The following is a 26451-nucleotide window of genomic DNA, read 5'->3' on the forward strand; positions in this document are numbered from 1 at the left end:
TAAAAGTAAAAAATGGCAATTCTTAATAAAACAACGTTTTGTTTTTCATTTTTAAATAGTAATTTTTCTTTTCTTTCTCAAATTGAAGTAATTTTACATTTTTTTTTTGTTTTGTTATAAATAAAAAATAATTAATAATTAAATTTAAAAATATTTTTTTGTTTTTTTCTTTTTTAGTTTAAATTTTTATCTATAATTCTCATTTTTTAACTTTTTTTTGGTTTCTCTCGTTTCTTTATTTGTTTTTTTTTTTTCTTATTTACTTATCTGTTTTTAAAATATAAAAATTCTAAGTTTAAATTTCATTTAACGGTTTATGAAATAAGCCGTTTAAACAAGATTTTTGGAAGTAACACAAAAAAAAATTTACGAATTTTTTATTTTCTTATTTTTTTTTATTTTTATTTTGCTATTTTTAATATAAAAACGATTTATGGATTTTTAGCTATTAGGTGGTTTGAACTTATATATATATATATGTATGTGAAGCATATTTTCTTGGAGGAAGAGACGAGCGGTGTTAGAAAGGTGGCAGAAATGAAAATGCAAACGAAATGTATTTAAGTCTATATTTTTTTATCTAAACACAAAAAATAAGTCTTTGTAAAAGAGACGTTAACTATGACCATTTTTGTCTAAATGAGAATCTAAAATCCTATATAATACATACTTGGCTTATTCCGGGTACATGTGTACACATTTAAATTTATTTAATAAGTGAACTGAAAATATTACTCTTTATTAATTTTTAATTTATATTTTTTTTATACAATATTACTAAAATACAACTCTGAGAGATTGCGCTTTCAGTGTAAATTTTATATTAAAAACTTTTCAAGTTCCGTATAATAATGTACCTATGTATGTATGTATATAGCAAATTCAGCAATCATCATGCTAAGACATTTTGTATCTCCAAATTTAGTTTATTAATTTGAATTTAAAAAACTAATAACGGATAATATATATGAAACTAAGGGTGTAATTTTTTCTGTAGAACCGTATACTATAAAAGTGAATGGAGACTTTGTGGTGCCATGACATGACCTTCAAAGCAGGGATCACATACATATATGGTTCTCGAACGATTTCAATCGGAGAACGTTCTTATATGAACAAATGTGTGTGCAACCAGGCAAACTTTAGTTGAGTATGGGCCACTACAGCCTTCTTACATTACCTACTTACAAGAAGAAATGACATTTTTAACTGACTTTATTGTTTGTTTTGTTGTGACAAAAAAATAAATTTGAATGAAATTTTATGTACTTATGTCTATTATCTATGATTAAGTTCTTAAAAATTTTTTGAAAAATTTCGATAGTCGCGATCGAATATAGTTTTTTCTCGCAAGCAGAATGATGGGCCGCATTTTCAAGTTGAAAGACTCATATTTTGCCAGGGGCTGTGCATAGGTATATGTAAAATAAAATTTTATGGATATTGAAAGTGGAGAAGGTGGAGGATTTGTATAATACAAGCAGGGCCAGAGAGAAAATAATATTAATTTTTAATGTAATTTTTCGCGTTTTTTTTTTTAAATTTTTTATTTGGGAACTATTTTTATCTATTTAATAATAACAAGAAAAAAAAACTGTTAAAAAACAAAAATTAACAAAAACAAAATTTGATAACAAAAAAATTTTTTTTAAACAAGAGAGAAAGAAATAACAATATAAAATACAACAATCAAAAAGCAACATTTAACATTATTTTTTTTTGTTAAATTTTTCTATTGTGTTTTTTTTCTTATTTTTTTTTTTAATTTTACTGTTTATTTTAGTTTTCGTTCTTTCTAAATTATTTCGAATTTCAAAAAGAATACTTTACTCAATTTTTTTTATGTTTTTATTTATACAATTTTTGTTTTTTTTTTTTTTTCATTTTGTGTTTATTTTTTAATTAATTAATTAATTTTTTTCTTTTCAATTAATTGGATTAATTAATCTTAACTTTAATTTTTAATTTAATTTAATTTTGTTTTTTTTTTTTTTCAATTATAATTTTTTTGCACACTTTGGTTTTTTGTTGATGTTATTTTGGTTGCTGTTTAATTTAAATTTGTTTTTTATTATAGTTAAATTTTTATTTATGTTTTTTTTATTTAATATTTTTTTTTTTGCTTTGTTTTATTAAATTTTATAAACAAGATTTTTAATTTACATTTTAAATTTTTTCTTTTTTTTGTGTATATACAATGTTTATTTTAATCATAATCTATTGCATAAATAAATACAGTCGAATTTTTCGACTCACGAACTCGAACATTTTCTCCATGAAATATTTATGTGTAATATATGGTAGCGTATGTATATGTATATAAATCATTCGAGAAACAGAGAAATAGAAATTATTGAGTATATAAAGAGCTAAGAAAAGCTTAAAAGAGCAGCAGTTTCCAGTATTTTTAATTTAAACTATCCATGACTTCGAAATTGCAGTAATACTGTATTACCACATTATTCAGCAATTAGAAGTTATAAGCTGAATTGTGCATTTATACCGTTTTACTGTACTTTTGAAGTCTGTATATATTAAAAGTTTCAAAATATAATTGAAAAACAAAAAAAAAAAGAAAAACACATTTGTAAATCGTAATTACATAAATAAATAAATAAATAAATATACTAATTATACAATAATCTTAAATAAAATTTTATGATTTCATTTTGACTCAAATATTATAGAGAAATTTAGAAACGTAGCGCAGTGATTGAATTAAAAAATGTTGCTTTTTTTTTGTATCATAATCCCATCTGACGCGTAAATTTACTCCTGCCTACATGCATGAAGAAAAAGATGTTTTCAAAGCATAATAAATAAAGTGATTTAATTGTTGCATTGTAAATAAAGTTGGGTCAAACCAATGGTGTGTATTGCAGCACTTTTCCCTTCAACAAGTGAAAATACTGCTTTGAAAAACAATCAATGTGTATCTACCACACTATTAAAATTATTTTCATTCATGTACGAAGCTATTTCTAGGATTGCATATACTTAGGATAAAGTTTTTGAAATAAAGCAAAAATTAATTTAAAGAGGAGGGCTTAACATAATGCTCGATTTTAAGGATTAATTGCGTGATTTAAGAAAAATAATTACATTTTTTAATGTTATGGAATTTCCCGTTACCTTTCTGGGTTTTTAGAAATTTGAAAAAGCTTGCGGTTTCGGAAATATAAGGCGTCGAAAATTCGAATTTTACAAATTTCAAGAGATGATAACTTGAGAGGAGGTGGAGAATGAAAAAATTTTCTTCTAACGAAATGAACTATTTGTAAGTGTCTAAAATCTACCAAAATTTCAGGCTTCCACACCCTGGGGTCTAGAAGAAAAGCAACATTAAAAATTTGAAAAAATGGATTTTATGTAACGGTAAATTTTAACGTCCATTTTGTTTTTTAAAAGTTCAAGTATAGTATGCAGTGATATAAGAAGCAACCCACTGCATTTCTGTGTTTGTAAAATTTGAAAAATGTATATAACTGAAAACTGGTATTTTTAAGGTTTTGGGTCGTATAACTTTTTGAGAGGGGGGAGATGGGTAAAAAGTATGTTCTACGAAAATTAGTTTCTAGTAAAGATCAAAGTACATATAAAATTTCAGGTTCCTATCTTCAGGGGTGTAGAAGTTTTGTAAACAGACACACGGACCGACGAACGGACGGTCAGAGTGAAACTAATAAGCACTTTTTTTTTCGAAAATTTTTTGGAAAAGTGCTACATATATACATTTGACACTACACAATATGTATACGTGGTATTATTTTTGTCACTTTGCGTCTTTTATATATTTAGTGTTTACTTGTAATTTTGCGTTTATGCAGAAAGTTTTGTGATAATGGAAAAAATGGTAAATTAAACTTGTTTTGGCAAATTATCATTTATTTTAATATGAGACTTTACGAGAACGGGAAAAATTAGTTTCAAGCAGGAAGAAAAGCTAATTTTTTTTTCTGAGGTTTTGATTAAACACAGGAAAAAGATAAATCAATAATTTTCTTTCAATATATAGACGAAAAAAAAAGAATGAATAAATTAAAAACAGAATGAAAAGAGTGAAATAAAAGACAGAGGACAAAATAAAAATAAGGAAGACTAATGAAATTTACGAATAGAGAAATTTCGACTGTATTTTTCGTTTTTCTTTTTTGTTTTTTTTTTTCACCTTATAAACATTTAAGTTATTTAGTTTTTTTTTTGTTCTAAATTTTAAAATTCTGTTGTAGCTTATTATGGTAAACGCGCGGTATAAACGTAAGCAAATGTGTAAATGTCAATTCTTTTTTTTTTCCTGACATTCACATTTGCATTTTCCATGATAAGTTCGAACTACTCAAAAATTGTAACATTTTGTTTTGAGTATTGTTTGTTGAATTGTTTCAATGGTTTTGTGTGTTTTCGGTTTGTTTTGGTTTTACATGTATATACGATATATATAATTTGTGTACATGTGTGTGCTAGCAACATATTGTTCGTTTAGTTTCTTGTTTGGGTTGTTTTTTTTTATTTTTTTTTGTCAATGAAATTTATGTATAAAATATCAATATAATTTAATTTTAAATTTTTATTTATTTCTTTCTTTTTATGTTTAATGCTTTATAGTTTGTATAAACAATCATTTGTATAAATTTTTATGTTATAAATTGTTTTTTGTTAATGACCAAGTAATGTTGCTAGTTAAATAATATTATTTATGCATGTATGTAGGTTTATCTATTTTATTTAATGTATAATTTTTTAAATATGGTAATTTTTTTATTTTGTTTTTATTTTACGTTTTTTTTTAATTTTTTTTATTTTTCTTTCCAATTTTCTTCTATAACAATTTTTTTTTCTAATAAAAAAAAATAACAATAATAATAATAATAATAAAAATAATAATAATAATAATAATAATAGTAATAATATTTATTAATTTATGTTTAGTTCAAACATTTTACAAAAACTAAAATTAAGGGACGCATCTACATATTTTCGATGAGGACGGGCAAGGCACGTGTAGAGCGATTGTTAGACATAAGGATCAATAAACTCCTTTGACAAGCGTTTAATAAAGCCCAACATCGTGTTTGGTCTGCATATGACATGATTGTAGTGATTTTTAAATGATCGAAGAAAACACCCAGGTCCATTATTGAATAAACTCGACTAAGAGCTTGGCCATTCAAAGTATAGCTTGTTAAAAATGCAGGCCGTCTTTCCCTGAAGTATCACATTTCTGCACATTTATTTATATATTATTACTTGAACACCACCCAAGAAGATCACCCTGAAGATACAGCATATATTACTACCTTACTGTGCGTCAACATGGAAACAACATCATTAATTAAAATTATGAACAGCAGTGGACCTACATAAGTGGCTATCCTGGGAGACACCAGAATTACCCGAAAGAGGCGAACAAATTGCTGAATGGAAGAGAACTCTGTAAGTCCTACCAGAGAGATATGATATTATCCAGGCTAAGAAGTTATCAGGGAATCCTAAGAGTTCCAATTTTAAAATAATAATGTCATGTGGTAGAATGTCAAAGGCTTTGTTAGAGTCTGTGTAAATTGCGTCCATCTGATACCCATTTTCCATATTATTTGAGAAAATTGTTGTGGCTTCCAGCAGGTTAGTCACCGTGGATTTCTTTTTCAAGAAGCTATGCTGACGCCCACTAATGAATGGCATACAATTGTAATAAATGTTTTCATATACCATCAATTCAAAAACCTTAGGAATTGCAGAGAGTTTACCAATACGACGGTAGCTTGCCAAGTCATTTTTATTGTTTTTCTCATGGATTGGCTTCCTTCCACACGGAAAAAAAAATACCTGAAGAATAAAACTTATTAAAAATAACGATTAAAATAACCTCAGGAAGTCCATCTGGTCCTGGAGAAACAAAAATATCTTTCCAAATTGGAAAGATATTTTTCAATAGCAGAAGATTTCGTGAAAAAATTTGTAAAGGTAATTTCAGGATAGTTATCAATGTGCCGAAAGTCGTCAACCTTTATTTGAGAAAATGAAAAAGAGTAACATTCGAAAAGTTACGAAAAAATTCGGAAATAGTTTAGGAATTATTACTTGTATTCTTGCCGAATTTCAAGAAGGTTGGATAACTATCACTTTTTCTCTTATGGTTTATGAATTCCCAAAAAACTTTGGGATTATATATTAAATTATCCGAAATTTTATAGATATAATAGTCGCAACGTTCTTTTGCGACAATCCGAAATTATCATCATACAATGTCCCTGTCGCTTTTAATGCAGATATATTTGCGCCACAGCTTATTCCCTTTGCTGCAAAGTCGCCTTAACTCTTATGAAAACCATGGAGGGCCAGAGCCAGTATCTCTAGATTTCAACACTGGAATAAACAATTTAAATGCAGCAAAAGTGATTTAATAGAAGTTACCCATCATAGACTCAATATCATTAAAGTTAAATACTGCAGAAAACTCGTTAGAAGAAAAAAAATCATTAAGCATTGCGAAACTCGCCCTCTTAAAATCAAACCATAGAAAAGGGGCTCGTCAATAGATGGTTGGTCGTCAATTCAATAAGAGAAAGATATTGGAGGATGATAGATGTAAGCGTTAATCAAAGGATTTGGGGCAGTTATAGGCAAGCAATTATAAAAATTGGATGTAAAGACGAGATTCAGTTGCTTCGATTGATGGTTTGTTATTGAGGGTTTTGTTGCAAATTTTTAGATGAAAGGTATCTAAAAAAGAAAACTCCAACTCACAAGAATAGTCAATTGGAATCAAAAACGGTTCCTCATCATGAGTAATTTTGGGGAGATTAAAATCTTTGAAAACAAAAACTTCAACCTCCGGGCTAGAAAAATTGCATACATAATCAGTTGCCGAAGAAAATTTTGCATATAACTCATTATTTGAGTTTGGCGGTAAATAACAAATTACTAAGAAAAGGGTTTTGGAATTCAGCTTAATTTTAACGGCAATGATTTCAAGATCATCGGAGTCTTGAATGTCAATAATACTAGCAAACAATGAGTTTTCAACGGCAATTAATTTCCCAGCTCCTTTTGATGTGTGTTCCTGCAAGAGAAGTTCATGTCGGTCCTTTCTAAAAACATGAAATGAAGAGTTAAATAATTCAAGATTGTTAATGAAGGGGGACAACCAAGTTTCCGTTAGAACATAAATCTCACAATCAAGAAGAGAGGAGTTAAACAGAACGGTGCTAGTTTTAGTCTTTAGCACACGAACATTTTGATAATACAGAGAAAGTTGCTTCACAGTCCTTGTCATACTTTTTCCAAAACCAGTTAATTGGACCAAGTTATTCTTATTACAAAAGCTACTTGAACCATTTGGACGATTGGGCTGAGGTCAATGGAAGACAAAATTTGTTGTTTGTTTGCCTCGACCACATTAGGTAATCAATCCATTAGTTTTTCATAGGGTCTGCAAATGTTTGTAAATCTTTATAAACAATGGCGGCAGATATATTTTAAGAGTCATAAAATCTTTTCAATAAGTTATATAAAATAGTGTAGTCAGAGGGCAGGCCCCTATTATTAATAATAATAATAATAATAATAATAATAGTAAGTATAATAACAATGATAATATTAGTAAAAATAATGATAAGGGTATTAGTAATAATAATATTAATAATAATAATAATAAATTATAATAAAAAAAAAAATAATAATAATAATAATAATGATAATTATAATAATAATTATATTGAAAATATTAGTGTAGTAATAATAAATATTTCAGAGACATGGGCACAGACAATGGACTATTGTGTTTGTGTTTGTGTGTTATTCAGTAAGCTTAATTTTGCAATTATATGTGTTAGCGAGCGAGTTTAAAAAAAAAATCCAATTTTAAATTAAGACAATTATTAATGAAATCAAAAATTGAATGCCACTCTTATGTTATGTTTTACCGGAGTGGTCGTAATACTCTGTCATTCATTAAAAAATGCGCAAACTGTAGCACTCGTCATTTATGGAATTTTGACGTCAGAGATTGTCAGAAAGTATTAAATTTTCAGATGTCGCCATTCTGCAATTGAATATCACTGAGTCTTATACTAAATTTCACATCCAAAAAGTCGACTCGCCATATTGGTAGTAATGAAAATCCTCAAATGAATAAAGTTGCTCATTGCATCAGAAGTATTTAAAAAATTTTAAAAATTTCGTATCTTTTTTAATTTTTTTGCTGAATAATTGAAATTGATATTAAATCTGCATTTAGGTGTTTTGCTGTTTTTCCTTTTGATTTCATGCAATTTTTTTTCTGTACAATAAATAGGAAGATGCAATTTTTTCATTTTGATATCAGCTTATAACTGATATTTACAATAAAATTTTTCAACCAACCAATTCAATTTTTAATATATCAACAATTTGAGTTACAACAATAACATTTTGAATTACAATAAAAGTAACTGCTTGAAAAAAAATTATAATATTACAAGTTTTCAGTCTTACTTGCTATTACCATTTATTTACAATTTTGAAAATCTGTGCCGAGAATTCATATAACAAAAATATGAAGCAACAGTGAAAGTCAGACAACTCTTTATAAAAATTCCAACAATACCATATTGCTATGTACAATTCATTATTCATCTATATTAATTAGCATCTATGAACTGAATATTCAAATAATAAGTGAAATCAAAAATCACAGCAATTTTATATTTCGGTATATAGAGACATGATATTTCTGTGAAATTCAGCTTGCTAAGCTATGTATGTATTAGTAAAATTTAGCTAAAATTTGTATTGAAATTTCTTACAGCACAATGTTTTATTGTTATACAATTGTGTAATATGAAGTTTAGGATTTCTTTTTTAAAAATTATTTTTGTCTTAATATAAGACAAAAATAATTTTTAAAATTTGGAATAATCCATGAAATTATGATTATAAATGGTTCGCAATAAATTATAACAGTTTAGATATACCGTTTTGACAAAAAATTAAAATATTAAGCTTTATTAGTATTAAAAAATTTTCTAATATTTTATATTTTTATATTTTTTGTTTATATTAATAATTTATTATCATTATATTTTGAATTTTGCAAAACTATATATATATACAGTATATGTATATATTGCGATAAAATAACAATTTTTTATACAATATTAATAATAACGACAATAATTTTATACGTGACTTCAAAATCGCAGGTGTACTGCATAATTATACACATATTCATTATTTATCACTAACAAGCTAAGTTCTGCATTTATACTGTGTATTAATTACTGTATTTTAAAAGAATGCAGCGTTAATACACAATTCAGCTGATGATTTTGAAGTGCTGAATTATATATTAATACCGTATTACCGGATTTTGGAAGTATACAAATTTACATAGTATACGCAATGCACATATACCTTGTGCATTGCGTATACTATGTAAAAATATAAAGAAATGTGTTAAATAAAATAAGAATGAAATATTATTTCAGAAATGCAACAATAACATATTTTCAAGCAAACAAAAATTTTATACCATTTTACTGAAATACTCTAACGGAAATCACTTTTTTATTAAAAAACTTTTTTATTCAGCAATTAAAATTGCTTTGCGCGCTATAAGTTAATGTGGATTTGACTTTTAGTATGCGCCTATCATATATTCCATAATATCCAAATTGTAATGTTTTATACAATTCAGAAACTATAATTCCTTAGCTATTGCGTAAATTTTAAAATTCCTTTTCTGTGGATATTTTGTAAAATTTCTATTTAAAACATATATTGTCATTTCAATCAAATTATATAAATTTTCGCATATAAAATAAATTATAAATATACCCTTGTCACATTAAAATTGCAATTATACTATATTAATACATTACTCAAAGGTTATGAGTTGTTAATAGCTGAATTACGTAATAATATACACAATTTGGAAGTTAAGGAATTTAATACCATGGACACAAACCAATATATACAGGATGACTCACCAACAAGTTAGGAGCCAAATACCACCGGGTAGAGGTTCGAAAAGGAGTAACATTTTTGTTTGGAACATAGTGTTAAATCAGAACCGTTTCCAAAGCCACAGGGATTTTTAGAAAATATGCCGAAATTTTAACATACTAAAATTTTCGCTTATAATTCCCGTTCCAATTAAGATGGAAGCTTCAAACAAATAGTTTTTAAAGGAGCTATAAAAGGGCTTTAAATAAAGAGCAGTTTGTTATTTGGTTATGCATGTTTTTTTCGGAAATACAAGCATTTGAGAAGAAAATCCGCTTTGATAAAGTGCGTATGTAGCGCACGTAATATATTACCAAAAAAGAAAAGTACTTTATTCCAAATAAAAGGGAGTTTTCTTTTCATGTATTTCGGAAAGATTATCAACCATTGAAGGATTTGTTGAAACTTAAGTATATTAAAATTTCGGTAAATTCTTTTAAAATCCATGTAGCTCGGAAACGGTTCTGTTTTAATACTAACTTAAATTTAACTCTAATAATTTGTCGGTGAATCACCCTGTTTAATATACACATTATATTTGATTCGTGCCCATATTTAATTTTTACAAATTTAATTAATTTTTTTAATTTTTCTTCATTTCAGTGTACATATATGTTAAGATATTTTTCATTTGAAATCTGTACTTCTGAATATAAACGCACTAACCCACTGTTTTTCTTATTCATTTTTGTACATTATCAGCTTCTTTTCTTATTCCAATACCCCTAATTGTAATAGAAACCAAAAAAAAAAAGGAAACACAGAAAACCTTCTAGATAAACATACATTAAACAAAAAATATGTTTAATCATTCATTCTACACAAAAATTGCCTTCATTTTATTGCACACCCGTTTAGATTTCAGAAATATATTGAGTGAGGGAAGCGAATAACTATAGCACCTAATTAAAATATAAATAAATATATTAAATTTCCAAAATAACATCGAATTTTTCCAAGATAAAATTATATTAACTTTTTATTATTGAAAGTATATCAATTGTTTTATGATTCGTAATATTTTTATAAAATCAGGAATACATAAATATTGTTTTAATATCATAATTTTATGATATGTAGTATGGGGATGAAATCAAAAAGCATAAAACATAAATATAATACTTTAGCATAAATGATGTTGCTGTATTCCTGGAATACTGCAGTATCATGTCACGATGCTTTAAGTCATATTCGGTAATCGAATTCATATAAATTATACAACATTTTCTATATAATTGCACTCTTAAATTTATTTAGTTTGAACTTGAGAATTTAATTTTTTTTTTGAATATTCAGTTTGTTAATTTTTCAATTTTCAACAGCCATCGATTTTTAGTAAAATTTTATCCATATTATTTATTTTTTGTTAGGTGATAAAAGAACTACAAGATAAAAGCGTACCCGTTTTTCCCTTTTTTTTGTTTTCTTTTTCATTATTAACAAATCCGAATTTTATTTCAATTTTTATGAATTCTAATTATAACATAATATTTGCAGTAATACTGTAATACTGTGTATAATACTGTATAATAATATCGTTGCATCAGAATTAGATCGTCGTACGTCAGAAAGAAAAAATACCATTTTGCTTAATACCAATTGGCATTAATTTTAAAGAAGTTATGGCATTCCATCATGGGCTTCACGAGTTATTTAAGGTTTTGTTATTCAGAGTCATTATGCAGTATTTACGGCCTTCACGAATTTTATAAAATCTATACGTGTATTTCAAAGTAATATATATGTATGTACCACCTGAATAATTTTGATGTTTTGAATTAATACTTTATACAAAAAACATTGTCTGCAGGTTGAAAAATTCCATTTCAATACAAAATATCAACATAAAAAAACGAGTGTTTTATTTTTTTAAAAATAACTTGCAAGTTAATACCACTTGTAATTAATCGTATAGACTAATCTTATAGAAAATGAAGAGAATGTGTGTATGCACAGGCCTCACAATAACGCATTTAAAAATATGACGAAAACTACTAAAAATAGTGTGCAAAGGGAAAAATTTAAGACAATTGGGTAAAAGGCAGTATTTGAACTTTGAAAACGGTATTGCAACCTTTACTCCATGTAGGTTTAAATTTCGGAGTTATATAGTTGATCTTGTTAATTGTCAGTACAAAATCAAAGGCATTTCTTTCAATGCTCTAAACCTATATATATATATATGTAATATAAAGATAAAATTTAAATTCGTTTTTAAGAACAAATGAACCATCCTTAACTTTAATGTGTATAAATGCATTCAATAAACTGTACGACTCCGGGAACTATTATATTGGATTGATTAAACAAGCTTGATTTCTGTAATGCAGTAATATGGTTTTAATACACAATTCAGCTTACGAATGTGAATTGCTGAATTGTATGGTAATACCGTATTATTGCATTTTGGAAGTTAAGGCAAGTTTATAAGAAGCAACTATGCTTTTCTGACTTAAGTATAATATGCAAGTTATAAATATTGTACAAAAATTGTACGAGAGTCTAATTCTGAAGCGAAGATATGAGGCATTACTGCAAGTTTAAAGTTAGGGTATATAAATAGGTTTGGTTTCAATATGAATTATATAGATGATAATAGTTATTTCGCATTTACTAAAAACAAAAAAATAAATTTAAGAAAATAAAATCAGTATTAATAATAATAATAAATATATTAATTTTTTTCTTTTTATGTTTTCTTTTTTTTAATAAAAATGTTATAATTTATTTTATAATTATTTAACAGATTCAGAAAATTTTAGTAGATAACAACTATTATATATTTTTTTTTGTTTTGTTTTAAGCAGTTGCAATTACTATTTTTTATGAGTATATTTTACAATTAAATAGTTGGATATGCAAATACAATTTATACTAAATATATATAATTTGTACATAATATTATATACATGATATATTTATATATATATATATTGTATATATGACATATTTGTTTTGATTTCGTCTAAATATAATACATAAAAATTTTTAAATATTAAATATTTATTTTCATTTATATATATATATATATATATATACATACTTAAATTGGAATTTATATTAATTTATAATAATAAGAAAGTATATATAGAACACAAAAATATAAAAAGAAAATATTATCGTAATTACACGTTCATTATAAAAATTATAAATGATAATCATATATCATATAATAATAATAATAATAATAACAATAATAATAATAATTAAAATAATAATAACAATAATAATAAAAAAATAACAATAATAATAATAAAAATAATAATAATAATAAAAAATAATAATAATTATAATATTAATAATAACAATATAAAAAATATTAAACTTAGCCATATCAAAATACCCTGACTTTAAAATTTTAGTAATATTGTATGAATATACTCAATTCAGCAGCAATTATATAGCTATAATAACATTTTGAATCAGAGATTATAGTATGTAGGTACATCACCAAACAATTCAGTTCATAAATTCTAATTGAGTGATTTTTTCTCAGTCCAGTATGTGTCAAAGATTTGTCAAAACAAAACCATATGAATTGCGTCAGTACCTCGATTTTTGCAAATGAAAATCATTCGTAAATTAAGCAAAAGTTTTGCAATTTTCATTATTTTAGATCACTTATTTTTCATAGAAGTTTTGAAAAATTTAAGAATAGAAACAAAATTATCAATTGACAATGTTATAATATAACCAAATTGTCATCCACATTTAACTTCAGTTGCAAGCATTTTACATATTATGTGGAAGATTCCGCTTTATTACTGGGATTCTGATGTCAGACTATATACAATTTTATACATAATAGTATATAAATTTAAAGTAAGAATGTCATATATATTTGACATACATAATATATATCAGATTTATGAATGTAATATTTAAAGAGCAATTTGTGTACATTTTAATTATTAAATTTTAAAAAAATTTTCTAAACATTTGTCAAATTCTCAAAATTCCAAAATAAATTATTTGCATTTTAGATTTTACAAAGTTAGGTGTATTTATATATAGGTATATCTATAAGTGTATATATATATTTTTTTTTCTATATTATAAAAAAATAAAAAAAAATACAACCTAATGTTTAAATTATTACGTGTATTTTTATATTTAATTAAGCAATTTAACAATAACATAGACTGAAAATAAAATATTAGCGCATAATCTTACAACACACTTTTATTGTCAGGCATAAATAGTATTTGAATTAAGAAATATGTATATATATATACATATGCCTTGAATTCTAAAATGCAGTAATGCGGTATTAATTAACCAATTCGAACTTATAATTGTGTATTAGTACAGCATTACTGCATTTTCGGAGTCATAAATTTATACCATTATCTTACGCCATGCTACGATTTGAATCGCATCCATATATATATATATATGTAAATACATATATAATATTATATATATATATATATATATATATATATATATATATATATATAAATATATATATATGTATATATATGTATATATATATTTATATATATATGTATATATATATATATATATATATATATAAAAATATATATACATTTATATATATAAATATGTATATATATGTATAACTATATATATATATATAGATAGATACATAAATGTACATATACACATACACATTTGATAGATTATTAGAAGAAAAATAAAAAAGATTTTTCACAATATATTTATTAAAATTTGGGAATTACAGCTAATATTTTTTTATATAAAATAAAAGTTTAAAACCACTGTGCCCTTGGACATCGGAATTTCAGTTATACTATGAGCATATCTACTCAGCATAATACAATTTTATAATTACTTAATGAATCAAATTTTGCATTGGATCTGGCTTTTTTTACACGTCCTGTGTTTCATTACATAATTTGGTATTTTAAATTCTTAAGCTCAATTTATGTGTATAAATTCACTATGTAATATTACCAAAATTTTGAGAAAGTTCATATATGCATATATGTACATATTTGCATATATGCAATATATTAGAACGTTAAAAATAATAATTCACAATAAATTCAAATTTTCTATTTGTATGTTTGTACATGTACATATACATAAATTTAAAATTTCTTTTGCATTATTTTTTAAAAATAACTATGATTATAAGAAAAAAGTAATCAGAACTAAATATTGACCTTGATATTGTGGACGTTCAATAAAAATACAGTTATAACGGTATATTTTGATTTACTCAGTTATTAAAAAATTGTATTGTTGAATAAGCTGAGTTAGATCTGTATTTAAATACAGTAGATGTCCTTTACTATACTGATGATATAATCAAAAGTTCGAAATATCAGATCACCTGTAAGTACATAAGTAATTCCGCGCTGTAACAGGTGATTTGAAAAAGATGATTTTTGTATAAATATCCTAACTTCAATTACGAAAGAATAAGTTTATGAATTATAATTGCGAAATTAAATTATTAATATATACCGTATTTAGCATATAAGTAATATTTTGTTGCAAGTTACAATAAACAAGTTGCGTAAAATCTAAAAATCGTATGTATATGATTATGTACGTTAATTAAATTAAGTTAATTTCAAGATTTTTTATTTCAGTAATACGGTGTTGTACTATAATATACGCAATTTAGTAAACTAAAACCAGCAAGCGAAATTATATATTAATATTATTGAGTTCCATAATATACTATAGTGTATCGTTGAACATAACAAAAAGAAACTTACATTTGAATTTAAATGTATGTTCAAGCTCGGTGACATGAGTAAGGCTAAAATGCTTCGTATGGAGCCGATGTCCACTGTATATTGTTAATGACTGAGCTTAACTGAGTATTTAGTGTGTTACAGTTGTGTAATCCTTAAATTTAAAAAAATCTATACAATATATCTACACAATATATCTATATATATATATATCTATATATATATCTATATATATATATATATATATATTTATATATAATCAAAGAAACTTTAAAATCGTAATTTAGCCATAATACTTAGTTATAAAAATTACTATACTTAGTTATCAAGTTATAAAATAAAAAATTTGGCGTTTAAAGAATAATATATGCATTCACATAAGTTATATGAATTAGGACTTAAAATAAGATTTTTCTAAGATATGTGCACGGGCTCTTCATACGAATGAAGCGTTTTGGATTTGCTCATCGGTGCTGTGATACACATGGGACGTGTCGCTAAACTATAAAAAATCACTAGAAATGATATAATGATATTTATCGTAAAAACTTTAAAAACAGTTTATTATAGATACGAATCATTTATATGAATTGATTTTTTATACAATATAATCATTTACGGTAAATTATCACTACATTACTTCTAATGATTATAGTGACTCAGAACATAAGCCCCCCCCCCCCCCCCCCCACCCTGTATATTATTACAAATTTTAAAGTCAGGTTTTCTTATTTTGTAACAATTAATGTGTATTAAAACTATTATACAAATAATATATATACAATGTAATATATATATATACATTTATAAGTATGTATATATAGAAAATTTGAATTTGAAATAAAATTAAAAACTATATTTTTTGGTCGAAACTAGCGAGACTTTAGGCAGTTTATTTTTTCCTTATTCAACAACAAAAATTTTTAAAATATTATACAAATAATTTAATTTTTATTATTATTATCATTATTATTAATTACATTATTATTTAACTATCTTCAGTTTTCTGCATTTTTTTTTTTTTGTTATTTACTCTTTCTGTTTCTCCATATTATGTTTATTTATTTTATTTATGATTAATATATAAATTTAATTTTTTTTTATCGTTTTTTTAATATCTTTTATTTAATATGTGTGTGTATTTTTTTTTTCGTTTTTTTGTTTTTTAATATTATATTTTAAATATGGTTGGGTTGTTTTATTTTTGCTGTTGTTTTTTTTTTTTGTTTTGGTGTGTTTTGTTGTTTTTGTTTTTTTTTTTTTTTTTACATTATAACACTTCCTTTTTTGTTCTCATTTTTATTATTTTTGTTAATTTATTTATTTTTTTTTTTTTTGTTTTTTTTTTTTTATAATTGAGGAAAAAATGGTTCATGTAGTTTTAATGTTCAATATCACTTCTTGTAAATTTTTAATTTTTAAATTATTTATTTTCTATTTATTTATTTTTAATTTTTGTTATTAATTTTTTTTTTGTTTTTTGTTAATTTTTTCTTTTTTAATTTAAAATATATTTAAATATATATATATACATATGTATATATATATATATATATATATGCATTATATATATGTTATATATATATATATGTATATACATACATGTATTTGTTACATATTTATAATATTATATGGCTTCGATTCTCCATTTTTTCTAATTTTATCAATAATAATTGTAATTTAATTTTTAATTTCTTGGTTTTTATTCTACATTTAAATTTTTTAGCGGGTTTTTTCTTTTTTTTTTTAATTTTTCTCGTTTTTTTTTGTTTTTTTTTTATGATATACATATACTTTTATATATAAATAATTTTACTTATATATTTATATATATATATCCATTTACATATAATTTAAATTTTATACATAAATTTATTTTTGTATTTTTATTATTATTATTGTGGTTCTTGCTGTTGTTTGTTTGTTGTTTTGCTTTTTCAAAAAATATAAACAATAAATAAATAAAAAAAAGGAAAAAAAAAAAAAACAATTTTTTGTTTCATTGTTGTACTCATATTTTTTTTTTGTTTTTTTTTTTTATTATCCTTATCGTTTTTGTTTACGTTTTCTTAATGTTGTTGTTGTTTTTGCTTTTGTTCTATAAGTACATAATATATATATATATATATATAGTTATTTAATATATTGTTTTGTTCTTTTTGTTATCTTATGTGTGTTATTTTATTGTTTAAATTTTGTTTCTTTTTTATCTGTTTTAAACTGCAGTTTCTGTATGACTATGCGATGATAAACGTTCAACATCAATTTCTGGTATTGTTAATTCATCTGGTATATTATCAGCATATTCAATTGATGATGTTTGTGATAATCGTTTACTTAATGATGATTGTTTTCTTAATACCTCAGCTAAAGAAGTATTTGTATGTTCGCCATAACGTGCATCGAGACCTTGACGAAATGCATTTACAACTCGAATCTATATATATTACAGATTATATATAATAATAATATTTGTTATTTTAATAAAAAAAAAGCAACTCAAAACAAAAGGAAAATATATTAATAATAATAATTAATAATAAAAATATAAAAAATTTTCAGATGATTTTCATAGCCAACCACCGCCGCCGCAACAAAATAGTTTGCCGTCATCACATTATCATCATCGCATCATTGTAATTTTTGTCACCAGAGCACATTTGTTTTTTTTTGTATATATGTTAAACATTATTTTTTGTAACATATGTTTAAATAAATAATGTTTATTTGCATATGCAAATATTATTTATAATTGAATATTGCCAATATTTATTTATGATATTTTTTTTAGAATATTCCAATTAATAATTATTATAATTATAAAAAAATTAATTATTTAACAATTTTATATTAAAATATTGAAATATTTTGTCCAACATATATACACATAATCCGTTATAAAAGAAAGAAGGAAAAAAAGAAAAAAAAAAATAAATTGTAAATATATTTTATAAAAGAAACCCACTTAAAAAAGATATATAAAAGAAAATAGAAAAAGGTTTGTTTTTTATTAAAAATATTTTATTTATTTTATTAAATTAATCTTTATAATTTTAAAATAAATATACTTTTATAGTTTGATTTATGTATATATGTATATATAACCTATATTTATATAAAATAGGATTTTCTTTCGAAAAAAATGTAATGAATTAAATTGCAACTTCTTAAATGCATACATATACAGTAAAGACTACAAATATGTTGTAATCTCACTCACTTTTTCATTTGGCTAGCTTCTTGGCCAATAAGCTCTATATATTTGATTTATTTCATAGCTTATTTCGCTTTTGGAATTCCTGAAATAATTGAACTTAGGCAATAATTGAACATATGTTGAAAAAATTGGAAAAAATTAAAACCATGAGAAATTTCCTTTCAAATTTATTTTATTTCAATAGTAATCTTAATATAACGATTTTAAAAGTTCAATTACTTTTAGAATGACTATTTTGGTCAAAAATTAGTAATATCTGCTAACTAAAGTAATAATTAAAGTAGTATTAGCTTTAGCAACTGGGCAAGCTTTGAAAAAAATTTCAAAGTTTCAAAAAATTTCGTAGGAAATTTCGGGTTAAAGAAAACTAAAAGGATAAAAAAAAAGAGTAAATTTGAATACTTGGTATTCCGAAAGGATGTAAAATACAAAATCAAGTTACGTGTTTACTTGTTTAAGTTCTTTACCAGCCCGACCACATCTTTTTCAGGATGAAAGTTAAATAACTTGTAGAAAGTTAAATAACAGTTAGAAATTTCGTGAAAATTCATTAAAATCCCTGTATCTCGGAAACCCTTGAAATTTGCTACCCTATTCGGAACAAAAATTTTACCCATTTTTAATCATCCAATGGTACATGTTCATTCATTTCTGAATCATCTTGTATATGCAAATAAATTTGCGCTAATTTTCCAACTATTCAAAAACAGCGGTTTTCAAAATTGCAATTTGTTATTTTATTATGTTTCTTGTATAATACCTGCCTGTATATTTATACACATATACATAAATTTTTGACATATAAAATACATATATCATGCATCCATTACATTTACCGTAATATACATATACATATGATATATGTATATTATAAATATATGTAGATGTTACGTTAATTAGTTTAAATAAATTTCTATTTACAAAAGTGAAATAAATATGCATATGAACATACATAAAATTGCTATATATATATTTATTTAATATAAATCTAATTATGTTAAACAAATTTTAAATCGAATTGAATTTTTGAGTATATTTTATATTTTAAATAGCTCAATTATCAACGAATCAATGAATTATACAATGATGCAAAATTAGGACAAAATCTCCGATGCCAGAGAAAGTTGATTTTAAATCAATTAGTTTAACATGTATATCAATTTATATTATAATAATTTATGTACATATACATATACTTATTATAATATACAAATTTTATTTTAATTTTAATTTAATTTCGAAATAAAAAGTTACATTCATAAATTCAAATTTTCATATACAGTGAGTGGAATCCGCTTTTAGTCGCACTAATAATTTCATAATCGTATAATGAAACCGTATTTTTCAAATTTTTTATATCGTTTATCTTCTAGACGTCAACATGTACGAGTAGAAGCCTGAAATTTTAGGAACTTTTAGAAATTAAAAAATAGTTTATTTCACTAAAAAAAAATTTTTTTTCCACCTTCATCCTCTTCCATGTTATTGCATAAAGTGCGGAAAATTCAAATTTTACAAAGCTGTTATATTTACAATTTTGTAAAATTTGACTTTTCAATACCTTATGTTTCCGAAGCTCCTACAATTTTCTAAAAATACAGAACGTTAAAGATCATGCATCAAAAAGTGTAATTATTTTTCTTAATTCACACAATTAATCTGAATTCGAGTATTATATTAACAACTCCTTCAATTTTTTTTGTTACCTCACACCTACATGTAGGCAATTTTTAAAAAATTAATTTAAATAGTGTAATAGATTGTTTTTAAGAGCATATTTTCAGCTTGTTGAAGGAAAACATATTAGCAAAAATAAAAGTATTTTATTCCCAGTAAAAAGGATTTTTCATACATCTAAAAAAAATTTGATATTTCGGGAAAATTACCAACATTTTCATTGAAGAAATTTTTGGAAAAGTGGTACTTTACAAACCATTGGATTCGTTTAATTTTATTTTGCTTCAATTTCATCAAATTAAATAAAGCACTTATACTTATACACGATATATCTGCCGCTGAAAATTCCAATTTAAACAATCTTTGAAAATAAGTACAATAACTATTAAACTATTTTTGCAGCAAAGTATTGTGTAATTAAAGTATACTTACCGCTTTGAAAAAATAAAATTGGATCAAACTAATGGTTTGTAGTTAACACTTTTCCCTTCAACAATTAAAAATACTACTTTTAAGAACAATTTAGCTGTGTACTTTATTATTAAAATTACTTTCATTCATATACGAACATATTCCAAAAATTGCATACTTTTAGGGTGAGAATGGTTGAATACATTGCAATAAATCAAAAAACACTTAAAGTGGCGTTAAGGTAATGCTCGAATTTAAAGATAAATTGTGTGAGTTTAGAAAAATAATACGATAATTTGAGAGGGGATAGAGGTATAAAAAAATTGTCTTTTAGCGAAATGAACTACTTAATGCTGGTAAAATTTTAGGCTCCGATATCAAAAAAATGGCTTTCAATTAATGGTAAATATTAATAGCCAATTTACTTTTTTGAAGTTCAAGTATGGTATACTGCGGTAGAAGAAACAAGCCACTTTTTTTTTTGCAAAATTTGAAAAATGCTTATAGTTTCACTGCAGTAAACAGCTGAAAAATAACATTTTTAGGGGTTTTGAGGACTATAATTTTTAAAGGGGGGGGGGGGGGGGGGGGCTAAGATAGGTAAAAATTTTTGCTACGGAAATAGCTTTCTATGTTGTATGAAATTTTAGCTTTCTATCTTCAATGATGTAAAAGTTTTGTAAACATGTCCATGGACGGACGGACGGACGAGCGGACAAACGGACAGACGAACTAACGGATGAACAGACAGAGTGAAACTAATAAGCACTTTTTTTTCTAAATTTTTTGGGAAAGTGTTAAAAAATAGCTTTCGCGATAAATACGACTATATACGACATACTAAAGAGATTTGAAGTTAAGCAACGTTATTCACAAAAAAAAAAATGGTAAACTAACAACCGTCTTGCGCGATCATAAACGTATATGACCACAACAAAATTGAAATACAAAGAAAATATAATAAAAAAAATTTTGACCACGATATTGTTCATTATAACCGAATTATGATTATGCACTTATATAAATTTTAAGAAAATTTACAATATAATAAATTAAAAATATCTGCCACTCTATAAATTGCAATAATACTGTGTATATTGGCTATATAAAATATAGCACCTTATTATTCTGTATTATATTTTATAGAAATTTTGAATGATTATAATTATTAGAAACATCTATAGAGTATAATTTTAATTGTCACCGAATTTTTTTATTTTAAATGTAACTTTTAATTTTATTTTTGTCTATATATTATTTAAAAAATAAATTCAAATTAAAAATTAATAATAAATAATATATTAATATTTATATACATACACATATATATATACAAAAATATACAAAAATAAATTAAAGTAATTTATTTAATATAAAAAAAAATGTCAACAAAACAAATAAAAAATGTAAATAAATAATGTAAATAAAAATTTTATATAGCTTATACAGCAGGGGCTCAGGCAGACATGCAATTTTTAGTTTTGCAACTGTTTGATTGCTTATTTCCATTCCACTGGCTTATATTCAAGGGCAAACAAACATGCAACTGTATAATCGCATGAAATTAGGCAATTAAACAGTTTGTAATTTTTTACAATCAAACGGTTTTGTACTCAAGCAGTAATTACAAAACTAAAAACTGCATACCTGCTTTAGCCCTTATATTTTTATATTACTTTCTATATATAAATATTGTACACATATACATATACAATTTGATATAAAATAATTTTCCATAATGAAGTTCTGGTAAAAAATAATGGTAGTTTTTTTAATTCGAAAACTGTTTCAATATTTCAACTATTTGGCCAGAGCAGTGACTCCCAAAGTGGTTTATATAGAACCCCAGGAGTCCATAAAGACCTTGTAGGGGTTTACGAAGGTGAAAATGGGGATTCACGGAATGAAAATGGGGGGGTTTGAACTTACTTAATTAATGCCAAACATTGATCATTTATAGTATCAAACCATCAAATTCATCCCTCCCATTAAATTATTTTAATTTTTTATAAATATGTGATATATTTAAAAATTAAGATTGAACTTATTTTTTGTTTAGTTTTGCTCATGTAAGAATTATTTTACTTTTATTTAAATTTAAAGACGTATTTCTATGTCGTATGGTTCCGAAATTATAAGTATTTATTTATATGTAGGAAAAATTTTGAAAAAAGTATACCTGCAACTCCCCTGTCCCATTCAATTTTTTGCTGGAAATTGCTCAAGTATCATTCCTGAAATTACTTGTCACCTTATGCGAAACACCCTGTATATTATTCTGTACTATATGTACTATATGTATGTATATTTATATGTACTAAATAAACACAATGACACGGGAAAATCAAGTGTAAAATTTAAGAGTTCAATTAAAAATTTCAAAAAAACAAAAATTTAAAATTTCTAAATAAATATTATTGAAACAATTGATTCTATGTTTATTATGGGAAAGTTATGATGCCGACCGTCCACTTGAAAGCCTAAAGAAACTTTATAGTTTCAAAATTAATTATACCACCAGTTTTCTTACCAAAACATCTTTAAAACACTAATACTATATTAATAAAATTTAATTGAAAACATTGATTTGCTATAATATATATTTATACACATATATACATATATACGATAAAAAGATATATATATATATAAATACACATATACAAGACTTTTTGTATTATACTAGTAATAAATATAGATTTTTTATATTGTTCGATTTTAATAAATTCCTTGACTTCCAAAATGTAATACTATATATGGTAAAAATACGCAATTTAACTTATAAGTGTAAATTACTGAATTTTATATTGATACCGTATATTACTGTATTTTGGAAGTGAAGGATCATCTGATTATTAAATCGTGAATAAATCAGGGTTTACAACACTGCACTGCAGTTATGTTTGTATTTATAGATTCGATAGAAAATCGATTGTCAGATGATTAATTATTATATGGTTCATAATACCAAAATAAACCTTAATAATAATTGTCAGTGAAATTACATTTTCTTATCATCTGTTCAAAATTTTTAAGCAAATATTTTCTAAGTATATACATAAAAATTATATAATAAAATAAACCCAGACCTCATATAATATTTTTCGGTAATAAGATTATTTTTGACTTCAAAATTTCAATTCAATAAAAATGAATTGCTATTGCTGAATTCTGAATTAATTCCATACTACTGCATTTTGGAAGTCAAGAACATTAATCAGCTCAGAAATTGGAATTGTGTATAACTACCCTATTATACAGTCATTTTGAAATCCTTTTTATATATAGTAATGTAATATAACAAAAAAAAGGATTATAATGCAAATTTGATATCAACTTAGACTTATTTAACAAACACATAATTGAGTCGATTGATTCAGCTTAAAGATTTTAATATATACAATTTATCACAACATACTTTAAGCTGTCATAAACTTAGATCTCTCATGTAAATTGTTTTTTATTTACCAATAAATTTTTAATATATTGCATTAAAAATAAAATATACATAAAACTTGTTAATTTATTCGAATTTTTGCATCATATTAGGAGTAAGAAATTTATAATCCCCTAATTTTTTTACGTGGCAAATTGGAAAAAAAGATTCCGTGACTTTGGGAATGCAGTAATTCTGAATTCATAGATAATTCAGTTGTACTTTTATTACAGTAATACTTTGATTGTTCGATTATTTTTTAAGAATTTCACTAATAATGGCTGTAAATTTCCTTTTTTTTTTTGTATATAAGTTTTGTTATTGTATGTATTTTAATTGAAGGAAATTATTTATGTTTATAGTTGAGATGAAAATAACAATAATAAAAAAGGGAGATAGATTCGATAGAATTTTTGCTTTGTGCTTTTATTTTTTTGTCCCATCATTGTTTTGAATAATTTACATATTTTAGAAAACAATAAGAAAAGGTAAATTAAAATTAACGAAAAATTAGAAAAACAAAACACTATTGAAAACATGACCGTCTACCTAATTGGAGATTTATGTACAATTTAATTTATTCAGCAATACAATTTTAACTGTTAGTATACGAATAGTAAAAGAGATTGAATAAATTTTTAACTTTAAAATAAGCAATCGGAAGCGTATCAACATATACACAATTCAGCTAATTAGGACAATTTCCCAAATTTTTCAATAGTAGTGTATAAATTCAATTTTTAAGTCATAAATTATTTTAAATCTCTTGTTTTTGAAAAAAAAACTTTGTGTTTTGTTTTGGAATATTTATAAAATACTCTTTATACATCAGTAATAAGTGATAATTTTTAAGTTGTTTAAACTTTTCCTTTTCCTTATTTTGAATCATGACATTACATCATGTCTAAATTATCATATTTTATAAAAATAACATTGAAAAAAGAAATTGTCATAAACAACATAAAAACATAATCCCGACGTCTAAATCTCAGTACATATATTTGCATTGCAATACAACATTCGCTTAGAAGTATTAGATTACTGAGAATACAATTGCTTTGATTGCCTCAGAATTGTGGTGTACTAATAGGTATTGTTATAAACAGTTCAAATTATGAGCTGCCAATGCTTAATTATGTAAGAACACAATACACATTATCACTACAATTTTGAAGTCTTGACTTAATTTCCATGTCAGGGATTTGCTTACATATATACATATTAAATAAAAGAATGTGTACATACTTAGAAAAATTCTATGAAGAAAAACGTATAATTTCATCAATTATTTAGACTTGTTTTTGTTTGTAAATTAATTTATATTCTATACTGAATAGTACATTTATGTGTATATATATATATATTTTTTTTTCTTACATAAGTACATGTGTTTTAAAAAATAAATTTTTTTTTAATACAAGGTTATACAAAAGCAAAGCATCTTGAAAAAAATATACACAATAAAAGATTCTAATTTCAAAAATATTACAATACAGTATTCTATACTCAATTCAGCTTATCAGATATAGTTGCTGAATTGTGAACCAATGTCTTATAATTACAATTTTGAAATCAGAAATTAATTTAAAATATTTATAACGTAAATTTAAAAATAAAAAGAAAACAAAATCAAAATTTAATTTGCGTATGTCACAATCATTAAAATGAATATTAAAAACATATAAACAATAGGAAAATAGCAAGAAAGCAATACAAAATTATAAGGTGCAAGATAAAGAAAAATATATTAGCATATTAAATTTAAATATATAGGTCGCAAAAATTTTTTAAAATAAAAAAGAAATAATACAAGTATTTTTTCCTTGACTATAAAATTACCAAAATACGATATTAATACACAATTCAGCTTATGAATTGCAATTGCTGAATTATGTAGCAAGACAGTATTACTGTATTTTTGAAGTCCTAGGGTATATTGGGTGCAAACTACAAAGATTCTAATATATGCAAAAGTACATAATGAGCTCCTATATAAAGCACACATATATATATATATATATATATAAGGAAGAAAA

At 24.1% G+C, this 26451-nt stretch overlaps 1 protein-coding gene across 2 annotated transcripts in view; it reads right to left on the reverse strand.

Annotated features, from left to right (window-relative positions):
* Positions 1-16910: 16910 nt before the first annotated feature.
* The window catches only part of LOC129606370 (plasma membrane calcium-transporting ATPase 3), a 198515-nt gene continuing 188974 nt past the window's right edge, over positions 16911-26451 (reverse strand). For both annotated transcript variants that reach the window (XM_055516768.1, XM_055516760.1), the window contains one exon: positions 16911-18111. In XM_055516768.1, coding sequence (XP_055372743.1) covers positions 17890-18111 — 222 coding nt within the window. In that variant the 3' untranslated portion in view covers positions 16911-17889. The remainder of the gene's footprint in view (positions 18112-26451) is intronic.

The sequence above is a fragment of the Condylostylus longicornis genome, unplaced genomic scaffold (genome assembly GCF_029603195.1).
Source record: "Condylostylus longicornis isolate FDR11 unplaced genomic scaffold, ASM2960319v2 ptg000003l, whole genome shotgun sequence".
NCBI classification, from domain to species: Eukaryota; Metazoa; Arthropoda; class Insecta; order Diptera; family Dolichopodidae; genus Condylostylus; species Condylostylus longicornis.